We start from the raw sequence: 22,333 nt of genomic DNA on the forward strand, positions 1-22,333 counted from the left end.
CATAATTTTACCTTCCATATCATCAAGCTGATCAATCCATAGACTGGTGGGATGTACCGAAGCAGTACTCACCCAGGGCGGGACCTTGAAATCCCTGACCTCAACACTGAAGCTCCAAACCGGGCCTCCGCCCGTGCAGCCACAGTCAAACGGTAATGCTTGGAGAATGTATGAGCCGAAGCCCAAGTTGCCGCCTTGCATATCTCTTCCAAGGAGACGGATCCGGCCTCTGCCATCGAGGCCGCCTGAGCTCTCGTGGAGTGAGCCTTCAGCTGGATAGGCGGCACCTTCCCCGCGGCCACATAAGCCGCTGCAATGGCTTCCTTGACCCATCTTGCCACTGTAGGCTTAGCAGCCTGCAGACCCTTACGAGGACCTGCAAACAGGACAAACAGATGATCCGATTTCCGGAAATCATTGGTCACTTCCAAGTATCTGAAGATGACTCGTCTCACATCCAGATATTTAAGAGCAGAGTACTCCTCTGGGTAGTCCTCCCTACGAAAGGAAGGGAGACAGAGCTGCTGATTCACATGGAAGCGAGAAAAAATCTTGGGCAGGAAGGAAGGCACTGTGCGAATAGTCACTCCTGCCTCAGTGAACTGCAGAAAAGGCTCTCGACATGAGAGCGCCTGGAGCTCGGAAACTCTTCTGGCTGAAGTGATAGCCACCAAAAAGACTGCTTTCAACGTCAGGTCTTTCAGAGATGCCCTCGACAAGGGTTCAAAAGGCGGCTTCTGCAATGCTCTTAGCACCAGGTTGAGATTCCACGCAGGCACCACTGAGTGCAGAGGAGGGCGCAGGTGATTAACTCCCTTGAGAAAGCGCACCACATCTGGCTGCGAAGCCAGGGAAGCACCCTTCAGGCGGCCCCTGAAGCAAGCCAGAGCCGCTACCTGGACTTTAAGGGAACTGAGCGACAGGCCTTTCTCCAGACCTTCTTGCAGGAACGCCAACACTGAAGAAATTGGAGCAGTGAAGGGAGAAAGTGAGCCTGCTTCACACCATGCTGCAAAGATACGCCAAACCCTGGCGTAAGCAGTAGAAGTAGAGCGCTTCCTCGCTCTCAGCATAGTGGCGATGACCTTGTCTGAGAAGCCCTTCTTCCTCAGACGCTGCCGCTCAATAGCCAGGCTGTAAGACCAAAGGGAGAGGGATCCTCCATCACCACGGGACCCTGATGTAACAGGCCCTGCTCCACTGACAGCCGCAGAGGATCGTCGACTGAGAGCCTGATCAAGTCCACATACCAGGGACGTCTGGGCCAATCCGGACCCACCAGGATTACCCTGCCGGGATGCTTTGCCACCCGGTCTAGCACCCTGCCCAACATGGGCCAGGGCGGGAACACATAGAGGAGCTCTTGTGTCGGCCACTGTTGGAGAAGAGCATCTACTCCCAGGGATCGAGGGTCCCGTCCTCTGCTGAAAAAGCGCGGCACTTGGCAATTGGCCGATGACGCCATCAGATCTAGGCTCGGCTGGCCCCAGCGCTTCGTGATGTCCAAGAACGCCTGAGCAGATAGTTGCCACTCTCCGGGCTCCAAGGTATGGCGACTGAGAAAGTCCGCCTTGACATTCATGACTCCGGCAATGTGGGCCGCTGAAAGCTGCTCCAGGTTCGCTTCCGCCCACTGGCAAAGACTCATAGCCTCCTTGGCTAGAGGGGCGCTCTTGGTACCTCCCTGGCGGTTGATATAGGCCACAGCCGTGGCATTGTCCGACAGGACCCGTACAGGCTACAACACCAGTACCGGGATGAACTCCAATAACACCAACCGAATGGCTCTGAGTTCCAGGAGGTTGATAGACCACTTGCCTCTGCAGGAGACTAGAGCCCCTGCGCTGTCCTTCCCAAGCAGTGGGCTCCCCAGCCCATCAAAGAGGCGTCTGTCGTGACGACAATCCACTCCGGGGTCACCAGAGGCAATCCTGCAGACAACTTGTCTGTCTGCGTCCACCAGCTCAGCGCCTTGCGCACTGCTGGGTCCACGGGAAGGCGCACAGCATAATCCTCCGCATCGGAGTCCAGCGCAGCAGCAGAGATAGCTGTAGTGGTCTCATATGAGCCCTGGCCCAGGGCACTACTTCCATCGTGGCCGTCATAGAGCCCAACAGCTGCACGTAGTCCCAAGCCCGAATAGGAGAGGCTACTAGGAACTAGTCCACCTGAGCCTGAAGCTTGACAATCCGATTGTCTGGCAGGAACACTCTGCCCACTTGGGTGTCGAATCGAACTCCCAGATACTCCAGGGACTGAGTCGGGCGCAGCTGGCTCTTCTTCCAGTTGATGATCCATCCCAGGGAGCTCACAAGAGCAACTACCCGGTCCATAGCTTTGCCGCACTCTGCATAAGAGGGGGCTCGGATCAACCAGTCGTCCAGATAAGGATGGACTTGTACTCCTTCCTTTAGCAGGAAGGCCGCTATGACCCCCATTACTTTGGAAAAGGTCCGCGGAGCAGTAGCCAACCCGAAAGGGAGGGCTCTGAACTGGAAGTGTCGTCTCAGGACTGTAAAACGCAGAAAGCGTTGGAGAGGAGGCCAGATGGGAATATGCAGGTACGCTTCCTTGATGTCCAAGGAAGCCAAGAACTCTCCTGCCTTCACTGCCGCTATAACAGAGCGGAGAGTCTCCATGCGAAAGTGCCTCACTTTCCAGGCCCGATTGACCCCTTTGAGGTCGAGGATAGGCCGGACAGAATCTCCTTTCTTTGGAACCACAAAGTAAATGGAGTAACGTCCCTTGCCAATCTGATTTTTTGGCACCGGAACGACCGCACCCAGGCGGATCAGGTTGTCCAAGGTCTGCTGCACTGCCACAGCTTGACCGGAGACTTGCAGGGAGAGAGTACAAACCCGTCTCTTAAGGGTTGGCAGAACTCTAGCTTGTAGCCGTCTCTGATGACTTCCAGCACCCACGCGTCTGAAGTTATAGTGGTCCACTCGCCCAGAAACGAGGACAGCCGTCCTCCAATCTGCACTGGGGCGTGGACCAAGGCCCCGTCATTGGGTACGAGACCCTGGGGGAGGACCGGAGGGAGCACCTCCGGGACGGCGGTCTCTGCGAAAGGAATGCTGCTTGGGGGAGAAATTCCTCTTGAAGGAAGAGGGGGCAGAGGAACCCGACTTGCCCGGGCGGTACCGACGGGCTTCCAGCAACCGTCCTCTGGAGGTACCGGGACGAGTACTAGCCCGAGCCCTGACCTCTGGTAATTTCTTGCCCTTAGACGTGCCGAGATCGGTCACGATTTTGTCCAGCTCGACCCCAAAGAGCAGCTTGCCTTTAAAAGGCAATCTAGCCAGGCGGGATTTAGAGGCGTGGTCAGCAGACCAATGTTTCAGCCAAAGCCACCGCCGCGCAGAGACTGTCTGAGCCATGCCTTTAGCTGAGGCTCTCAAGACATCATACAGCAAGTCTGCCAAATAGGCTAAGCCCGATTCCAGGGCCGGCCAATCAGCCCTCAAGGAAAGATCCGAGGGGGAAGCCCGCTGCACCATAGTCAGGCACGCCCTGGCCACATAGGAGCCGCAAACTGAGGCCTGCAAACTTAAAGCAGCTGCCTCAAAGGACGACCTTAAGGCCGCCTCCAATCTTCTGTCTTGGGCGTCCTTTAGGGCCGTGCCACCTTCCACCGGCAACGCCGTTTTCTTAGTCACCGCAGTGATTAAAGAATCCACGGTAGGCCACAGATAGGCCTCACGTTCACTCACAGCCAAAGGATAGAGGCGGGACATAGCCCTAGCCACTTTAAGGCTCGTTTCCGGGACATCCCATTGAGCCGCAATTAAGGTGTGCATGGCATCATGCACGTGGAAGGATCTAGGCGGGCGCTTCGTCCCCAGCATAATGGCAGAGCCAACAGGGGCTGAGGGAGAGACGTCCTCCGGAGAGGAAATCTTCAAAGTGTCCATGGCCTGTAAAAACAGGTTGGGCAAATCCTCTGGGCTAAAAAGCCGCGCTGCAGAGGGGTCATCCGCTCCATCCGAGCGGGGATCTATCTCCTCCAAGGAATCCGCAAAGGACCGTTGGGAGACCTCAGACACGCTGCCCTCATCTACATCGGAGGAGACAAAGTCCTCCAAGGCCTGGAAATCAACCCGAGGGCGTTTACCTCTGGGGACCTCAACCTCTTTATCAGAAGAGGGAGCAGGGGCAGCGTTTTGCATGAGGAAAGCCTGATGCAGCAGCAAAACAAACTCGGGGGAGAAACCCCCCAGACTGTGCACTTCCGCAGCCTGGGCAACAGCCCTAGACGCACTCTCAACCGGCGCTCGCAATAGCGGGGGAGAGACATGCTGCGCATCCAAAATGGCGTCCGGCGCGAAACTCCGCGAAGGAGCCGCGCGGGAAGAACGGCGCTTAACTTTAGCCGCTTGTGCCGTCGCCCAAATTAAGGGCGTTCATGGCATTAATGTCTCCAACCTCAAGGGCGGCCCACGAAGAAGCCGTCCGAGCCGCGTGGCCGGCCAAGATGGCGGAGGCGAGGAGCGGGGGATGGGCGTTTATGGCGGGAAAAAACCGCTACGCCGGAGGAACGACCGGGACATTCATCGGTCACTAAACTGTCACCCATCAAGGGCGAATCAGGTTGTAAAACCCCCGCATCCCCTCTAGAAGCGCTCCAGCGATCCGGGGAGCGACCCTTTGCGCCCTCGCCCTCCGACGCCATATGCCACGAGGAGAAGAATCGGGGAACCCCCTGCCCGCTATAAAAAGGTAAAATTACCTGCTTGCCGCTCCGAGCTGTAACGAACTGGTGTCCCAGTGAGTAGCTGCAATGAACGTTTAAAGAAACGTCGAATTAAACGCCTTTAAAGACGTTTAAAATTTTTTTTTTTTTTTTTTTTTTTTTTTTAAACGGAGCCAGCGGGAGGGGGGAGAAAAGGAGGGACCTGGCACCACCAGGTTTGCACTTGCTCAAAAGAGCCCTCAACCCCAGGCCTCAACAAAACCTAAGGATTAGGCTTGGAGGCCTAGCCAGAGCTGCTGCTGTGTGTGACCACCACCTGCTGAGATAGAGAACATACTGGGGAGTTTCCGGCAGCACATGACCACATATAGGGAGGCAAAAGTTTGCTCTCTATCTCCACCTGCTGGTAGATGGACACAACCCACCAGTCTATGGATTGATCAGCTTGATGATATGGAAAGTCGCTGATTGATCGGATGGGTCTGGGGAGGGCATTCCAGAGTTGGCTGCCTAAGAAGGAGAAGTTGGGTTTTGTATTTGAGTCCTTTGCAATTGGGGTAAGGTTCTAAACTTTTATCACAAAACAGCAAAATATCAAGTCTATAGGCCGCCTGAATTAATGTCATCTCAAATAAGAGGTTCAGGCTGGTTTACTTGGAATTATATGGAAAAACATTCGGTATGTGCGCCTAAGAGAATCTTGCTCTCCTTCAGTAGTGTAAGTTCTGATGCTGCCCCCCCCCAAGCAAAAGTTTGCTAATGACCCTCCATAGTTGGGGGGAGGGAGGGACTTCACCTTCCCTCTCCAAAGTCTTAAGGTTAAGCAGGAAGTGAGTGCGCTAAAAAGAGTTTTTATCTCTAACGTGGCTCTAATCATGCACTGCTGCTCTGGCAGTAGGATGTGATGTGGTTAAGCATCTCGCCGGTTACAAGGGGTGAGAGGGAGGACAAGGGAACAAAACTGGGTGGTTATAAAGAAAGAAGACAGCACAGAAATACTGTTACAGGTAAGTTATAGTGTTCTGAACATATTTTGCCTCCATTCCTGCAGTACAGAGGTCACAAGGATTAATGACATTTATGCCACTGCTCCCCGTACTTCTCACCTGTTCGCAGTCCAGGTTTGGTTGAAGATGGAGGTATCGCTAAATGCATTACACAAGATGAGAGACTGGACCCGAGGGGACTTGTGCGTATATTCTGCAAACTTCTGAGCCAAAAACCCTCCCAAAGATGCTCCAAAAAGGTGAACCTAAATGTAACCAAATAGCATATCAGGAAAATATTTCACCTGGTGCATTTCACCAATAGATTCACGCAGCCAAATAGTTTACAAAGTTGTACATCAGCAGAGAGCTATGAAACCTGGAGACTCCACTTCTATCCTCCTGACAATGCTTTCCTAACTTTGAGGTTCTTTCCCTCCTGGTGCTTTTATGTGCCGTGGCATAGCTAATTGGGGGAGGGGTGGTAAGGAAGGAAGACGGATCAGAGATGCTGGACTGTTGGGGGGGGGGGGGGAAGAAAGGAGAAGGTGAGGTGTGGACCACCCGAGACACAAGAAAATGCTAGCCTAAATGAAGAGAGGAAGCGTGGTGATGCTGGACTGCAACTGGAGGGGGGCGAGGGGGAGAAGAGAGGAGAGGATTCTGGACCACAGGTGGGGAACAGGAAGATGCTGGACCATGGTGGGGGTGAATGTTGGATTATGGGAAGAAAAGAGGGAGCAGAGAAATGCAGTACTGAGGGAGAGAGAGAAGAGGGAAGATGCTGGACCATTAAGTAGATGGAGGAGCATCGGGAGATGCTGAACTGCCAGGGAAGAAGGAAGGGGAGGATTTGGATTACATAGGTGGATGTTGGATTATAGGGAACACAGGAAGTGAAGAGATGCTGGACTGCAGTAAGGGGATGAAGAAAAAGAGAGAAAAGAAGATGCTGGACCACAGGGGGGAGGGGAGGGGGAACAGGAAGATGCTGGACTATGGGGAACAAAGAGTGAGCAGGAAGATGCAGGTCTGCAGTGAAGATTCTGAAGGGACTGGTTGATGCTGGACTAGAGGAGTGGGCAGATGCTCGACTGTGAGGGGGAAAGAAGGGGAGATGCTGGATTACTGGGGAGGGGGGAGGAAGACAGAGGGGAAGGAAAGGGAAATGGTGGCCCACAGGGTTGGACAGGATGGCAAATGAGATAGGGAAAGATTGGAGTAGAAAAGGAGAAAAGGGGGGGGGGGATGCACGGCAATGAGATAAATGAGAGGATGATGGAAAAGGAGCTGGGAAGGTGGTAAAAGAGGGTTTGTGAAAGACTAGCTGGGGATGACAGAATGAGCAACAGAGGAGTTGAGGCTGGTGAGGGACAGAAGAAAGTAGGTGTGCACAAGAGTGTGAGTGAGTACAGAGAGTACAAATGCGGTACCAGGAAATAACAGGCAGGAGAAGAAGGAGTGAGTCAGGGGAGGGCAGGGGAAATGGTCTAGGAAGGAGCTAAAGGAGATGGAAAGTTGTTAAGTAGGTAACAAGTTTAAAAAAACGAGAGCTCGAGGACAGTAGTTTGAGGAGGAGGGTGGACTTTGAAAGGCAGAAAAGAAATGGAGGAAAAAGCTGACAGGGAAAGAAAGATCAATACCACAAACAGATATGGGGGAGGAATGGAAGATGAAAGGAGAAATGGCAAACTGGAACCTAGAGAGATCTGGACCAAAGTGGTTAAAAAATAAAATGCCCAGACAGCCAAGGTAGAAAAGGATTTTGTTTTGAATTTGTTAATTGGAATATGCCTGCTTTGAAAAATGTGCATCTCCGATGTCTTTGTACTTTGCTCAATGCAAGCGGAAATGCATTTCTATTTCTCTAGTGTTGAACTTCATGTACAGTATGACTTCTTGGGGGGTTCAGTTCACTTTTTGCCTTCATAATCTGTGATCTCTTGTTCTATATTTGTCCATGTTTTGTGGGTGTGACCAATATGAGGTATTTTGCTTCTGTGTAGTTTTTTTGCACAGATCAATACTGCCCTGAAAAGCCAGAACATGGCAACTAGACAGATGTCCTGCAGTTACTGAGTATTTCTTAATATGCAAGCCATTTAACATCTGATGTAGCAAAAGTTCAAAACACAGTATCTCTTGACAAATGGGAGATGTGTTAAGCCAGAACACAGGACTGTATTAGTTTTGGTCAAGAACTACGTGATGGGGATTTATTCAAAGAAATTAGTTTTTTTGGACTTTTCTCAACAGTTGCTGTGTTTTGGCTTATCAGGCCAGTACAGTAGTCCAGCCTGTTCTGTTTTCTCAGTACGTGATGTATTGGTGTAATTGTTGTATTGCCTTTTCATAGGTAAGGCGGTTGCTGTTCGAGTCCCGAGAGTTAATTTTTTTTTTTTTTTATTTATAACCATTTAAATTTTTACAAGTGAATTGCCAGAAATAGAGAGAAAGTAATATATAGGAATTATTTCAGTCAGGTAATTCTATTCTCTTCCTTAGACCACTAAATAGGGAGAGTGAAACAAGATAAGGAGAGATCAATTAAACAGTAAACAGAAAAAAAAAGTGGTATTAACCCGATTATCCCCAGATATATATATATATATTTTTTTTTGTTACATTTGTACCCTGCGCTTTCCCACTCGTGGCAGGCTCAATGCGGTTTACATGGGGCAATGGAGGGTTAACTGACTTGCCCAGAGTCACAAGGAGCTGCCTGTGCCTGAAGTGGGAATTGAACTCAGTTCCTCAGTTCCCCAGGACCAAAGTCCACCCTAACCACTAGGCCACTCCTCCACTGTTGCTACTATTTGAGATTCTACTAGCAACATTCCATGTAGAAGTCGGCCCTTGCAGATCACCAGTGTGGCCGCGCAGGCTTCTGCTTCTGTGAGTCTGACGTCCTGCACGTCAGACTCACAGAAACAGCTGCGCAGGCTTCTGTTTCTGTGAGTCTGACGTGCAGGACGTCAGACTCACAGAAGCAGAAGCCTGCGCGGCTTGTAGAATGTCAAAGAGTAGCAACATTCCATGTAGAATCTCCAATAGTATCTTTTATTTTTGTTACATTTGTACCCTGCGCTTTCCCACTCATGGCAGGCTCAATGCGGCTTACATGGGGCAATGGAGGGTTAAGTGACTTGCCCAGAGTCACAAGGAGCTGCCTGTGCCTGAAGTAGGAATTGAACTCAGTTCCCCAGGACCAAAGTCCACCCTAACCACTAGGCCACTCCTCCACTGTTGCTACTATTTGAGATTCTACTAGCAACATTCCATGTAGAAGTCGGCCCTTGCAGATCACCAGTGTGGCCGCGCAGGCTTCTGCTTCTGTGAGTCTGACGTCCTGCACGTCAGACTCACAGAAACAGAAGCCTGCGCAGCCTTCTACATGGAATGTTGCTAGTGGAATAGCAACATTCCATGTAGAATCTCCAATAGTAGCAACATTCCATGTAGAATGTCAAAGAGTAGCAACATTCCATGTAGAATCTCCAATAGTATCTATTTTATTTTTGTTACATTTGTACCCCGCGCTTTCCCACTCATGGCAGGCTCAATGAGACTTACATGGGGCAATGGAGGGTTAAGTGACTTGCCCAGAGTCACAAGGAGCTGCCTGTGCCTGAAGTGGGAATCAAACTCAGTTCCTCAGGACCAAAGTCCACCACCACCCTAACCACTAGGCCACTCCTCCACTGTTGCTACTATTGGAGATTCTACATGGAATGTTGCTATTCCACTAGTAAGAAGAGAATAAGGATGTAAAAAGACTTGAAGAAATTCAGAGAAAACCGACTAAAATGGTAGGGGGTTTAAATAGCAAGATGTACGTGGACAGACTTACTGACATAAATATCTATACACTGGAGGAGGGGTGATATGATACAGATGTTCAAACATTTGAAAGGTATTAATCCACAAACAAACCTTTTCAAGAGATGGAAAGGTGGGAGAACCAGAGGGCATGAATTGAGGTTGAAAGGGGACCGACTAATTGGATCCAAAGAAGCTTAGCGGAGATTAAGTAGGAAAGCCGGTGCTGGGCAGACCACTCACTACGGTCTGTGCCCTGATCGAGGCTGAATAGATTTGGATGGACTTCAGTGGATTTATTCAGGGGCTTTGACAAGTTCAAAAATTTTAGAACAAGGCCACTGCCAGGCAGACTTCTACGGTTTATGCCCTAAAAATGGCAAGGACAAATCAAGATCAGGTATACATATGATGGTTGTATGTATACCTGATAAAGTTTGCCTATTTGCGGATGATACTAAGATCTGTAACAGAGTGGACACCCGGGAGGGAGTGGAAAACATGAAAAAGGATCTGAGGACGCTAGAAGAATGGTCTAAGGTTTGGCAATTAAAATTCAATGCAAAGAAATGCAAAGTGATGAACTTAGGGAATAGAAGTCCACGGGAGACGTATGTGTTAGGTGGGGAGAGTCTGATAGGTACAGATGGGGAGAGGGATCTTGGGGTGATAGTATCTGAGGATTTGAAGGCGACGAAACAGTGTGACAAGGCGGTGGCCGTAGCTAGAAGGTTGTTAGGCTGTATAGGGAGAGTGTGACAAGCAGAAGAAAGGGGGTGTTGATGCCCCTGTACAAGTCGTTGGTGAGGCCCCACCTGGAGTATTGTGTTTAGTTTTGGAGGCCGTACCTTGCGAAGATGTAAAAAGAATTGAAGCGGTGCAAAGAAAAGCTATGAGAATGGTATGGGATTTGCGTTACAAGACGTATAAGGAGAGACTTGCTGACCTGAACATGTATACTCTGGAGGAAAGGAGAAACAGGGGTGATATGATACAGACATTCAAATATTTGAAAGGTATTAATCAGCAAACAAACCTTTTCCAGAGATGCGAAGGCAGTAGAACGAGAGGACATGAAATGAGATTGAAGGGGGGCAGACTCAAGAAAAATGTCAGGAAGTATTTTTTCACGGAGAGAGTAGTGGATGCTTGGAATGCCCTCCCGCGGGAGGTGGTGGAAATGAAAACGGTAACGGAATTCAAACATGCTTGGGATAAGCATAAAGGAATCCTGTGCCAAAGGAATGGATCCTCAGGAGCTTAGTCAAGATCGGGAGGCGGGGCTGGTGGTTGGGAGGCGGGGATAGGGCTGGGCAGACTTGTACGGTCTGTGCCAGAGCCGGTGGTGGGAGGAGGGGCTAGTGGTTGGGTGGCGGGGATAGTGCTGGGCAGACCTACACGGTCTGTGCCAGAACCGGTGGTGGGAGGGGGGGCTGGTGGTTGGGAGGCAGGGATAGTGCTGGGCAGACCTACACGGTCTGTGCCAGAACCGGTGGTGGGAGGGGGGGCTGGTGGTTGGGAGGCGGGGATAGTGCTGGGCAGACCTACACGGTCTGTGCCAGAACCGGTGGTGGGAGGGGGGGCTGGTGGTTGGGAGGTGGGGATGGTGCTGGGCAGACTTATATGGTCTGTGCCAGAGCCGGTGGTGGGAGACGGGGCGGGTGGTTGGGAGGCGGGGATAGTGCTGGGCAGACTTATACGGTCTGTGCCCTGAAAAGGACAGGTACAAATCAAGGTAAGGTATACACAAAAAGTAGCACATGTGAGTTTATCTTGTTGGGCAGACTGGATGGACCGTGCAGGTCTTTTTCTGCCGTCATTTACTATGTTACTATGTATCACTTCGTACCATATGCAATTAGTTTATCTTATTGGACAGCCTGGAGAGATCATACAGATCTTTATCTGCCGTCATCTACTATGTTACTATATGTATGTTCTTGAACTGGATCAGCTTTATTTGTGAACAGTAAGATTGTAGTGACTTCCAGCCCCTCCGCTCCTCTCTAAGTTCTTGGTTTCCACAATGTTATAGGACTCGGACACACCTCAAACCACCCTCCTGGTCTTCTTTTTATAGCTCTAACTCTCCTTATCTGTGGACTAACAGTGATAGATGTTTAAATTGTTTCGTTTTTATTTGATGCTGTTCTTTATTAATACCGAGATTTCTGTACAGGCATAAATGAAAACTGATAAACATTTAAAAAATATATATTTAAATGCTGTTGAACATTGTTTACTTAGAAATCCACATGCTCTGATTTGGTTTACGCCTAAAAGGGCAGTAAATCAAATTCAGTAAATATAGAAAGAAAAGAGTATAATCTGCATGCCTAATGCCCCCCCCCCCCCCCCCAGTGTACACTATAAGCTCTTTAAGATAGGGACCCTTAAGTATCCAATTCATTCTGTACCTTGTCTATAAGAAGAGTGCCTTGCAACTATTTTTTGTAATGAACCAGAAGTTCACTTGTATTATACTTGTTTGTTTACTCTTTCCAAAAATACTAGGACTAGGGGGCACGTGATGAAGCTACAAAGTAGTACATTTAAAACGAATCGGAGAAAAGTTTTCTTCACTAAGTGTGTAATTAAACTCTGGAATTCGTTGCCAGAGAATGTGGTAAAGGAGGTTAGCTTAGCGGAGTTTAAAAAAGGTTTGGACGGCTTCCTTAAGAAGTCCATACACCATTATTAAATTGACGGGGAAAATCTGCTGTTTATTTCTGGGATAAGCAACATAAAATGTATTGAACCTTTTTGGGATCTTGCTAGGTACTTGTGACCTGGATTGACCACTGTTGGAAACAGGATGCTGGGCTTGATGGACCTTTGGTCTGTCCCAGTGTGGCAACAGTTATGTACTTATGCGCTTGGGATTCTGAATGGAATCTTGCTACTCTTTGGGGTTCCACATGGAATGTTGCTACTGTTGGGTACTTGTGACCTGGATTGGCCACTGTTGGAAACAGGATGCTCGGCTTGATGCCACACTGGGACAGACCAAAGGTCCAACAGTTATGTACTTATGTGCTTGGGATTCTGAATGGAATCTTGCTACTCTTTGGGGTTCCACATGGAATGTTGCTACACTTTGAAATTCTGCATGGAATCTTGTTAGTGTTTAGAATTCTACAATCTTGCTATTCTTTGGGGTTCTACATGGAATGTTGCTACTGTTGGGTACTTGTGACCTGGATTGGCCACTGTTGGAAACAGGATGCTGGGCTTGATGGACCTTCAGTCTGTCCCAGTATGGCAACAGTTATGTACTTATGCGCTTGGGATTCTGAATGGAATCTTGCTACTCTTTGGGGTTCCACATGGAATGTTGCTACACTGTGAAATTCTGCATGGAATCTTGTTATTTAGAATTCTAGAATCTTGCTACTCTTTGGGGTTCCACATGGAATGTTGCTACACTGTGAAATTCTGTATGGAATCTTGTTTTTCTTTAGAATTCTAGAATCTTGCTATTCTTTGGGGTTCTACATGGAATGTTGCTACTGTTGGGTACTTGTGACCTGGATTGGCCACTGTTGGAAACAGGATGCTGGGCTTGATGGACCGTTGGTCTGTCCCAGTGTGGCAATGTACTGTATTTATTATTATATTTATTTATTGCACTTGTATCCCACATTTCCCCACCTATTTGCAGGCTCAATGTGGCTTACAAAAACCTGTAATGGCTTCACCATTTCAGGGAGCAGAAATACATTTGGTGGTACAGAGATATAATGATTTGCGAAAGTTTGTTATTCCTTTGTTTTCAAGTGGTTTGGAAGAGCGTTCCACATCTGCGTGCTCTTGTAGGAAAAGCTGGATTATCATAATTACTTTGATGTAACTTAAATCCTTTTAATCGCAATTATCTAAGTGCACAACTATGGAACGCACTGCCAAAAGTAATAAAAACTACGCTCGACCACCTAAATTTTCGGAAAGTACTAAAAACAAACCTGTTCAAAAACGCCTACCCCACCGACCCAACATAAAAACCTGGGTACCTGCGACATAACGAAACTAAAGACCGTAATGGACATATCCTAACTCCCCCTCTTCTCTGTAAGTTCCCCCATGAATCTACCATACATGAACCTTACTCTACCACAATATCACCTTGTATTTCAAACCGGAACTGGCAAACGCCGTTACGGTACTCTGTAAGCCACATTGAGCCTGCAAATAGGTGGAAAAATGTGGGATACAAATGCTACAAATAAATAAATAAATTCATTAACAGGTTTCACTGCATAATAATTAAAAACCCCACCTAGATATTTGCCTCTAGAAAATACCTCAGAATGCCTTCTCTTTAGATCTCCTTGAGCACAATGATATGCCCCTTCCACTTTAAATAAATTTATCCTTTAAATACTGTCTTTTATTAATTGCAATTCAAGAAATTACATGGGTTTCCAATCAAAGAAAGTTAAAGGTTATTAATTTTCTTAGCAATAACTGTAGGAAACAATCCAAACCCATCCTCTCATTGGCTACTGGACTCCCTTATTTTTCCTTTCAAACTCCGAATCAGTTCTCAGCCCCAATTACTAAAATCTAAGAATAAGGTTAAATTAGATTTGGTCTTCTTAATGCAATCCAGAGAAAGACTTTCCATACTCACAAAATCCAAGGATGTCAATGCAAGAATTCCACCCCCCCCCCACACTTTCATCCCCCCAAAAGTTATTTGTCAGTCTTTAAGGCACTAACTTTATCCAGCTGCAAGCCATCGAGCAGTTTTCTGAATCCATCACAGAACTCCACGAGGTCCCAGTAAACTGGATACTGCACCTAGAAAACAGAAAGAGAAAAAGGAACTTACAGAACAGGGGAAAGGGAAATGGGACTTGATATACCACCTTTCTGAGGTTTTTGCAACTACATTCAAAGCGGTTTACATATATTCAGGTACTTATTTTTGTACCAGGGGCAATGGAGGGTTAAATGACTTGCCCAGAGTCACAAGGAGCTGCAGTGGGAATCATCGAACTCAGTTCCCCAGGATCAAAGTCCACTGCACTAACCACTAGGCTACGCCTCCACTCATTCCACCAATAAGAGCCAACCTCATCAGTGATGTCACAATGGCTTGATTGCCCAATACTTGGCTCACTTCTGATATTGTGATGTCATAAGGGAAAGGGGAAAGGGAAATGGGACTTGAAATACTGCTTTTCTGAGGTTTTTGCAACTACATCCAAAGCGGTTTACATATATTCAGGTACTTATTTTGTACCTGGGGCAATGGAGGGTTAAGTGACTTGCCCAGAGTCACAAGGAGCTGCAGTGGGAATCGAACTCAGTTCCCCAGGATCAAAGTCCACTGCACTAGCCACTAGGCTACTCCTCCACTAGCAACATTCCATGTAGAAGCCTGCCCTTGCAGATCAGCAATGTCTGACGTCCTGCACTAGCCACTAGGCTAGTCCTCCACTCCTCCACAGACAACACTGCTATGACCTCACCCACCAAGGAGCAGAATCTTCAGCACTTCCCTTTTTCTCCTCTCTGCAAGTACCTTTGCTCTTCTGATGAGCTGCTGTTGCTTCTCTTCTTCCCTGTTTCTCATTTTTAGGTGCATTTCTCAATTAAGACAGCGCCTACCGCTGATAGTTGGTTAGTCAGTCTGTCCACTCATACCCATGTATCAGGGAGATTTGCAAGAAGAGTCTTTTACTGAGGGGTCACCATTCGTCCCATTCACTGGAAGGACCCCTAATGTGTGCAGAAAAGGGGCATCGTTTTGAGCAGCTGGAAATCAGGAACTGACATGTGTCGTGCATTGAACGAGTAAGTGGACCCTCCTGGCACTTGTTGCTTTCTTGGTCTCAAACCTCTCCTTTATTCTCCATTCTTGTTTTATCATCACTTCACATTTTAGCTGCCCCTTCCTCTCTCTTCCTGGACTACCTGTCTCACCCTTCCTACCTGCATCTCTCTAGCCCAGCGCACAGAAAATAGTCAGAGCGCTTGAGTATATAATATCTAGATATATAAATTTACAAAGTTTTTTTGAGACCTCTGTAGCAACTCGTTTCACATGGGATCACGTCTCGTGGTTCGCCGAAACCTTCAGCGGTCAATTTATTTTTATTAATTTATTAACCAAATTTCAGTAAAACTGTTATTCAGCATTTAGCAATTTAAACTGAAAAAACCCCTCAATACTTAACTTTCAATACTTAGCCCATGTTTTCGTGAGAATCTGCGCTGCATCAGGGCATGGTCATGATGGCGCAAAACTGCTGCTTTCATCACTGTGATTTATTCACGACCATGCCCTGATTTGGTGGGGGAGGGGGGGGGGGGGGGAAGAGAGCTCATCTTTGACTGCCTTTTTCTTTTCAGCACCAATCTTTGAGCACCCTTTCCTGAATCTAGTCCTTAATGTGCCCCTGCACAGCACTGGCAGAACCAGCAGCTGCCCCCCCCCCCCACCCCAGTGTGCTGTTAACAGCATATCAGTACCCGTTCACTGGGTAAATCTCTCTTATCTGCACCCTTCTCCTCCACCGCTAACTCTAGACTCTGTTCCTTTAATGCCTGGAATAGACTTCCTGAGCCGGTACGTCAAGCTCCATCTCTGGCCGTCTTCAAATCTAAGCTAAAAGCCCACCTTTTTGATGCTGCTTTTAACTCCTAACCCCTATTCACTTGTTCAGAACCCTTATTTTATCATCCTCACTTTAATATTCCCTTATCTCTTGTTTGTCCTGTTTGTCTGTCCTAATTAGACTGTAAGCTCTGTCGAGCAGGGACTGTCTCTTCATGTTCAAGTGTACACCGCAGCGTACATCTAGTAGCGCTTTAGAAATAATAAGTAGTAGTAGTAGCAGTACCCCCGCCAAAAAATATGTGCCCGAGTCCCACCAGTCTCTCCCTCATTCATTTTCCTCCCTCACCAGTTTGCCGGTGGTGGGAGGCAGGGCTGGTGGTTGGGAGGTGGGGATAGTGCTGGGCAGACATACGGTCTGTGCCAGAGCCGGTGGTGGGAGGCGGGGCTGGTGGTTGGGAGGCGGGGATAGAGCTGGGCAGATTTATACGGTCTGTGCCCGAGCTGGTGGTGGGAGGCGGGGCTAGTGCTGGGCAGACTTATACGGTCTGTGCCCTGAAAAAGACAGGTACAAATCAAGGTAAGGTATACACAAAAAATGGCACATGTGAGTTTATCTTGTCGGGCAGACTGGGTGGACCGTGCAGGTCTTTTTCTGCCGTCATCTACTATGTTACCAGTTTGTGCTCATGCAGTCTATCTCTCACATGTGCCCCAACACTGTCCCTCTCTCTCTCTCAACCCCCAGCTTGATCTCGGTAGTCTCAACCTCACTTGTCAGTTACTCCGAACCAAGCTAAGCCAGCTGATGCACCGCCCAGACCACAGCTAACTACCCCTCTCTCTCATTTCGCTCTTTGCTACTGCTGCCATCTGAACTTTCCTGCCGTCTGTACTGTGCGCCTTGGCTCTCAGTAAGTTTGAGCTACCCATTACAGGAACAGCTGTTGATCTTGCAATTTCAGATCTCCTGAGACTTAGTGCAGAAAAACAGCCTGCCGCTCGCATCGTCTCATGTGGCTTAAACTTAATGAGGAGAAAGTCCCGTTTCTGCGACAGAAGCAGCCAGGGACTGAAAATCCCAAACATCAGGGTCCAATTTCTAAGTGCCATAGTAACCTGGTGCCTGAGATTTGTTGAGTCCTGCTTCAGCCTCTCTCCTACTCAGAAAGACCTTTAATGAGATATCAGATAGGGGAAGTACAGGTAAGGTCATGAGCGCTGGAGTTTAAAAGAAAGCTTTCCTTACAGCAGGGGTCCTTAAAGTCCACAACCCAGCCAGGTTTTCAGGATTTCCACAACGAGTATGCATGCAATGGAAGCTGTAAATGCAACAGATCTCATACATTAGTCATTCTGGAAGTCCTGAAAATTAGGATGGGTTGTGGACTTCGAGGACTGGGTTGGAGGAATCCTGCCCTACAGGATGGATCGTCACAGCTGCTGTGATCTTGCAGAAAAGGTTCTGGGATTTGTTGACCACCTGCAGTTTTATTGTCATTCACGAGTTTAAGCAGGTCACAGTAAGGTACGATGAATTACATGTAAAAGGTAGATAGGTCACTTAAACAGAGCAATAGTTGATAGCACAGAAAAGATTCATTAATTCGGTCTGTGGACCGACACTACTCACAGCAATGACCCGGTATCCCCAGCCCGTTAACGCCAAGATCTGCTGGAAAAAGACGTCTGCAGTTCCACTGACAGGCGGGAGGAATATGATGGGGCAGCGAACGCTCTTAGGCCCTGCGTCGTACAAAGACCACACCTTACTGTCGTCATCATCCACGATGATCTACAATGAAAAGGTTTGTGGAAACATGAACTTCTCAGAAGATCAGCAGAAAACAGGGCAACAATCACCCAAATACATTAATATGGTAGATGACGGCAAAGAGTGAAATGGCCCCTCTAGTCTGCCCAGTAAGGCAGTTAGTGCTGTAATTGCCACTCACCCTCACCATTAAGGGATCCTCTGTTTACCCCACACATTTCTAAACTCCCTCACTTTCTTTTGTTTCCACCGTCTCCTCTAGAAGCCCATTCCAGGCACTCATCAGGCTTTCTGTGAAGAAATATTATCCGATGTTGCTTCTGAATCTATCCACTTTTATGTTATTTATTTATGGACATTTGTATCCCACATTATCCTGAACAAGCTCAGGTTCAATGTGGCTTACATTCAAGAAAAACATCAAAAATATGATACAGTCAGACAGTGGCAATCCTAGGTTGGCTGCCACCCAGGGTGGATCGCTGATGCACACCCCCCCCCCCCCCCCCCCCAGGAGCAGCACGCCCCCCCCCCCCAGGTGCACTCTTGGCTGCTGGAGGGTGCAGAGAGCAGCCGTGCGCCTGTCGGCTCCACTGGCTCCCTGCTCCCTCTGCCCCGGAACAGGAAGTAACCTGTTCCAGGGCAGAGGGAGCAGGGAACCAGCGGAGCCGACGCGTGCACCCGGGGCGGACCACCCCCACCGCCCCGCCCTTGCTACGCCACTGCAGTCAGATAATTAACATATTAGGAATAATTGTAGGTTTGTCATGAAGCTAGGGAACAGTATTGGTTATGCTGAAACATATAAGAGAGATGGCAACACTAATTTATTGTCTTTTGATAAGATATGTACTTAATAGAAAAGCATTTAGTAATTTACGGAATCTCAGATAATCTAAGATCCTTAATTGCTTGGGTAGAGAATTCCAAAGTTTCTTCATAACCCCCCCCCCCCCCCCTCACCACCACCAATTTCGACAGCTTCCTTTCTTTGGAAAGGGTTCATTTCTTGTGCTTTAATACTTTTCAGGTTTATAAAGGTCTGGATCACACCTCCCCTCACCCTCCTCTTTTTCCTTTAGTGTCTACATATTTAGGTCTGACCTCACATGCCCTTCAGCACTGACCTCTGGGCTGCCTCTTTATATCTCTCTCTCTATGCAGTCCTTTGTGCTTCTAGCTTTGGTCACTGCCTTATCACATTTCACTACCTTGAGATTGTCAGATACTGTCACCTGGAGTAAAACTGGGAGATAAGACGTTTTTCAGTTATGTGGCAGGAGGAAGTGCCACCATAATAGCGTTGTGAGGCGCAAAGCTGAGGGGGAGGAATATGTGGTAGATAAAGATAAAGCTGAACTGCTTAACAATTATTTCTGCTCTGTGTTCACAGATGAAAGGCCGGGGGTAGGACTGCAGAAAACAAAGGCTAAATGGGATGGATGTATGGGAGAACAAGACCCGTTCTCAGAGGACTATGTTCATGAGGAGCTAGCTAAACTAAAAGTAGACAAATCGATGGGACCTGATGGGCTACATCCGAGCGTGCTCAAGGAACTCGGAGAAGTTCTGGTGGCTCCGCTGACTGACCTCTTCAATGCTTCCTTAGAGACTGGAATGGTCCCAGAGGACTGGAGAAGGATGGATGTGGTCCCTTTGCACAAGAGTGGAAGTAAGGAGGAGGCTGGGAATTACAGAACTGTCAGTCTGACCTCGGTGGTGAGTAAACTAATGGAAACGCTTCTAAAGCAGAGGATTGTGAAGTTTCTCAAACTGAATGGAATGCAGGACCCAAAGCAGCATGGCTTCACTAAAGGCAGGTCATGTCAGACAAATTTGATTGATTTCTTCGACTGGGTGACCACAGAGTTGGACATGGGAGGGGCGCTAGATGTGGTGTACTTAGATTTCAGCAAAGCCTTCGACACAGTTCCGCACCGATGACTGATAAATAAATTGAGTGCCCTCAGTATGCGACCTAAAGTAACTGATTGGGTTAAAAATTGGTTGTGCTTTAAACCCATAAAATTATTTATGGGCTTGCCCCGGACTACATGCTCAACTTGATTGATCTTCCACTCAGGAATTCTGTGCCTGCTGCCCGGTCATATCTTCAACTCCACTTTCCAAACTGCAAGGGCGTCAAATACAAGATGATTTTTTTTCCTCTTCTTTCCACTATTGCTGCCCAAAAATGTGGAATGCTCTGCCGAGGCACCTCAAAATGCAAACGGACCACACTCTCTTCAAGAAATTACTGAAGACTTACTTCTTAGTTGCAACCTACTCTTCTTGTTCCCCTGCTGATTAATATTCCCCTTTACGTTCCCCATCCTGCTTAGTTTTCCGCTGTTAGTCAATGCTCCCCTTGTTTAACCTTTTTTCGCTTTATCTGTATCTTCATAATTTGTAATTCCTCCTAATTTTCTGTAAGCCACATTGTGCCTGCATGTGTGGGAAAATGTGGGATATAAATGAACCATAAATAAATAAATAAATAGACAGAGGGTAGTGGTAAATGGAGCTTGCTCTGAAGAAAGGGACGTTATCAGTGGAGTACCGCAGGGATCGGTCCTTGAGAATAAGATCCTTAATTGGTCCTTGGGCCGGCTCTTTTTAACATCTTTGTGAGCGATATTGCGGAGGGGCTGTCTAGTAAGGTTTGTCTCTTGGCAGATGATACCAAACTCTGCAACAGGATGGACACCCCGGAGGGTGTGGATGAAATGAGGAAGGACCTAGCGAAGTAGGAGGAACAGCCTGATATTTGGCAACTTAGATTTAATGCTAAAAAATGCAGGGTCATGCACTTGGGTCACAAGAATCTGAGGGAACGGTATAATATAGGGGGTGAAGTGCTTCTGTGTATGAAGGATGAAAGGGACATCATGTAAGCCACATTGAGCCTGCAAATTGGAGGGAAAATATGGGATGCAAATGCTACAAATAAATAAATACCTCCTGAAAATGACTGGAGTATCTTTTTTACTTTTTTCAACTCAATGGAAGTCAGAAATAATTATGCTATAGGGGCTGAGGTAGGTCTGTGTGTCTACCACCACTCGCCTCCACCTACCCTCCTCTCTTCCTTCCCGTTCACATTAATTGATTTGATTTGCTTACTTTATTTATTTTTTGTCTATTAGATTGTAAGCTCTTTGAGCAGGGACTGTCTTTCTTCTATGTTTGTGCAGCGCTGCGTATGCCTTGTAGTGCTATAGAAGTGATAAATAGTAGTAGTAGTAGTCTCTTGTAATCAGAGGTGATATTGTGATGTCATAATGCCTCAGGCCACCAATAAGAGCCAACCTCATCAGTGATGTCACAATGGCTTGATTGTCCTATACTTGACTTACTTTTATTACATAGCTCTTTGAGCAGAGACTGTCTTTCTTCTATGTTTGTGCAGCGCTGTGTACGCCTTGGAGCGCTATAGAAATGCTAAATAGTAGTAGTAGTAGTCTCTTGTAATCAGAGGTGATATTGTGATGTCATAATGCCTCAGGCCACCAATAAGAGCCAACCTCATCAGTGATGTCACACTGGCTTGATTGTCCTATACTTGGCTCACTTTTATTACATAGCTCTTTGAGCAGGGACTGTCTTTCTTCTATGTTTGTGCAGCGCTGCGTACGCCTTGGAGCGCTATAGAAATGCTAAATAGTAGTAGTAGTAGTCTCTTGTAATCAGAGGTGATATTGTGATGTCATAATGCCTCAGGCCACCAATAAGAGCCAACCTCATCAGTGATGTCACAATGGCTTGATTGTCCTATACTTGGCTCACTTTTATTACATAGCTCTTTGAGCAGGGACTGTCTTTCTTCTATGTTTGTGCAGCGCTGCGTACGCCTTGTAGCGCTATAGAAATGCTAAATAGTAGTAGTAGTAGACTTGGGGGTGATTTTGTCTGATGACCTTAAAACTTTCAAACAGTAGAAAAAGTGACTGTCAAAGCCAGAAGGATGCTTGGGTGCATAAGGAGAGGGATGACCAGCAGGAAAAAAAAAAAAAGGTGATAGTGCCCTTGTATAAGCCTCTGGTGAGGCCCCATTTACTGTAGTCTGTGCAGTTCTGGAGTCCGCACCTACAGAAAGATATAAACAGGATGGAGTCGGTCCAGAGGGCGGCTACAAAATTGGTAAGAGATCTCTGTCATACAACATATAAGGACAAGCTTATGAACGTCAACATGTATACGCTGGGAGAGAGGAGATATGATAGAGATATTTAAATATCTTAGGGGCATTAATGTACAGGAAGTGAGTCTTTTTCAACAGAAGGAAAACTCTGGAATGAGGAGGCATACGATGAAGTTAAGAGGGAATAAGCTTAGGAAGTATCTAAGAAAGTATTATTTCATGGAAAGGGTGGTGGAAGTGTGGAACGGCCTCCTGGTGGAGGTTATGGCGACAAGGACTTTGTCAGAATTTAAGAAATCATGGAACAGGCACGTGGGAACCCTTATGAAAAGGAAGAGTTAGGGGTTACAGAGGATGG

The 22,333-nt window shown here is 47.5% G+C and overlaps 1 protein-coding gene across 1 annotated transcript in view; it reads right to left on the reverse strand.

The window, feature by feature from the left end:
• Nucleotides 1-22,333, reverse strand: part of SPG21 (SPG21 abhydrolase domain containing, maspardin) — a 91,797-nt gene that overhangs the window by 31,129 nt on the left and 38,335 nt on the right. The window contains exons 3-5 of the mRNA XM_030189756.1: nucleotides 17,694-17,855; nucleotides 14,218-14,298; nucleotides 5,800-5,945 (exon numbers count right to left, since the gene is read on the reverse strand). Of these exons, the coding sequence (XP_030045616.1) occupies nucleotides 5,800-5,945; nucleotides 14,218-14,298; nucleotides 17,694-17,855 (389 nt within the window). The remainder of the gene's footprint in view (nucleotides 1-5,799; nucleotides 5,946-14,217; nucleotides 14,299-17,693; nucleotides 17,856-22,333) is intronic.

This window comes from Microcaecilia unicolor, chromosome 1, assembly GCF_901765095.1.
Source record: "Microcaecilia unicolor chromosome 1, aMicUni1.1, whole genome shotgun sequence".
Lineage (NCBI taxonomy): Eukaryota > Metazoa > Chordata > Amphibia > Gymnophiona > Siphonopidae > Microcaecilia > Microcaecilia unicolor.